At 49.8% G+C, this 297-nt stretch overlaps 1 protein-coding gene across 2 annotated transcripts in view; it reads right to left on the bottom strand.

Moving 5' to 3' along the window:
* The window catches only part of LOC119594371, a 6042-nt gene that overhangs the window by 4677 nt on the left and 1068 nt on the right, over positions 1-297 (bottom strand). For both annotated transcript variants that reach the window (XM_037943430.1, XM_037943431.1), the window contains exon 3: positions 37-246. In XM_037943430.1, coding sequence (XP_037799358.1) covers positions 37-246 — 210 coding nt within the window. The remainder of the gene's footprint in view (positions 1-36; positions 247-297) is intronic.

The raw sequence follows: 297 nt of genomic DNA, 5'->3' as shown, positions 1-297 counted from the left end.
ACATCCGAGGAGACGAAACTTCGCGGCTGGCCTTACCGCCCTTCCACAAGTAGATACGGAGTTCCGCCGTGAGGTTGGTCGACTTTGATTCTCCTCCAAATATCAGAAGCAATTTGGAGGTTTGATTCACCTCCGGTCTGACGTATAAGATTTGGCTCGTGTCTTCAATGGGAAGGGTGAATGAGAATCGGTTCTTGTTCTCAGTGGGATGGACGGTTTTTTTAATGCAATAAGTAGTCGGGCAGTCTGTGGGAGGAAAGGCCAGGGGGCGATCAGTGATCGCTCGTATCTTCGTAA

This window comes from Penaeus monodon, chromosome 33 (genome assembly GCF_015228065.2).
Source record: "Penaeus monodon isolate SGIC_2016 chromosome 33, NSTDA_Pmon_1, whole genome shotgun sequence".
NCBI classification, from domain to species: domain Eukaryota; kingdom Metazoa; phylum Arthropoda; class Malacostraca; order Decapoda; family Penaeidae; genus Penaeus; species Penaeus monodon.
This window is presented reverse-complemented; position numbering and strand designations above follow the sequence as displayed.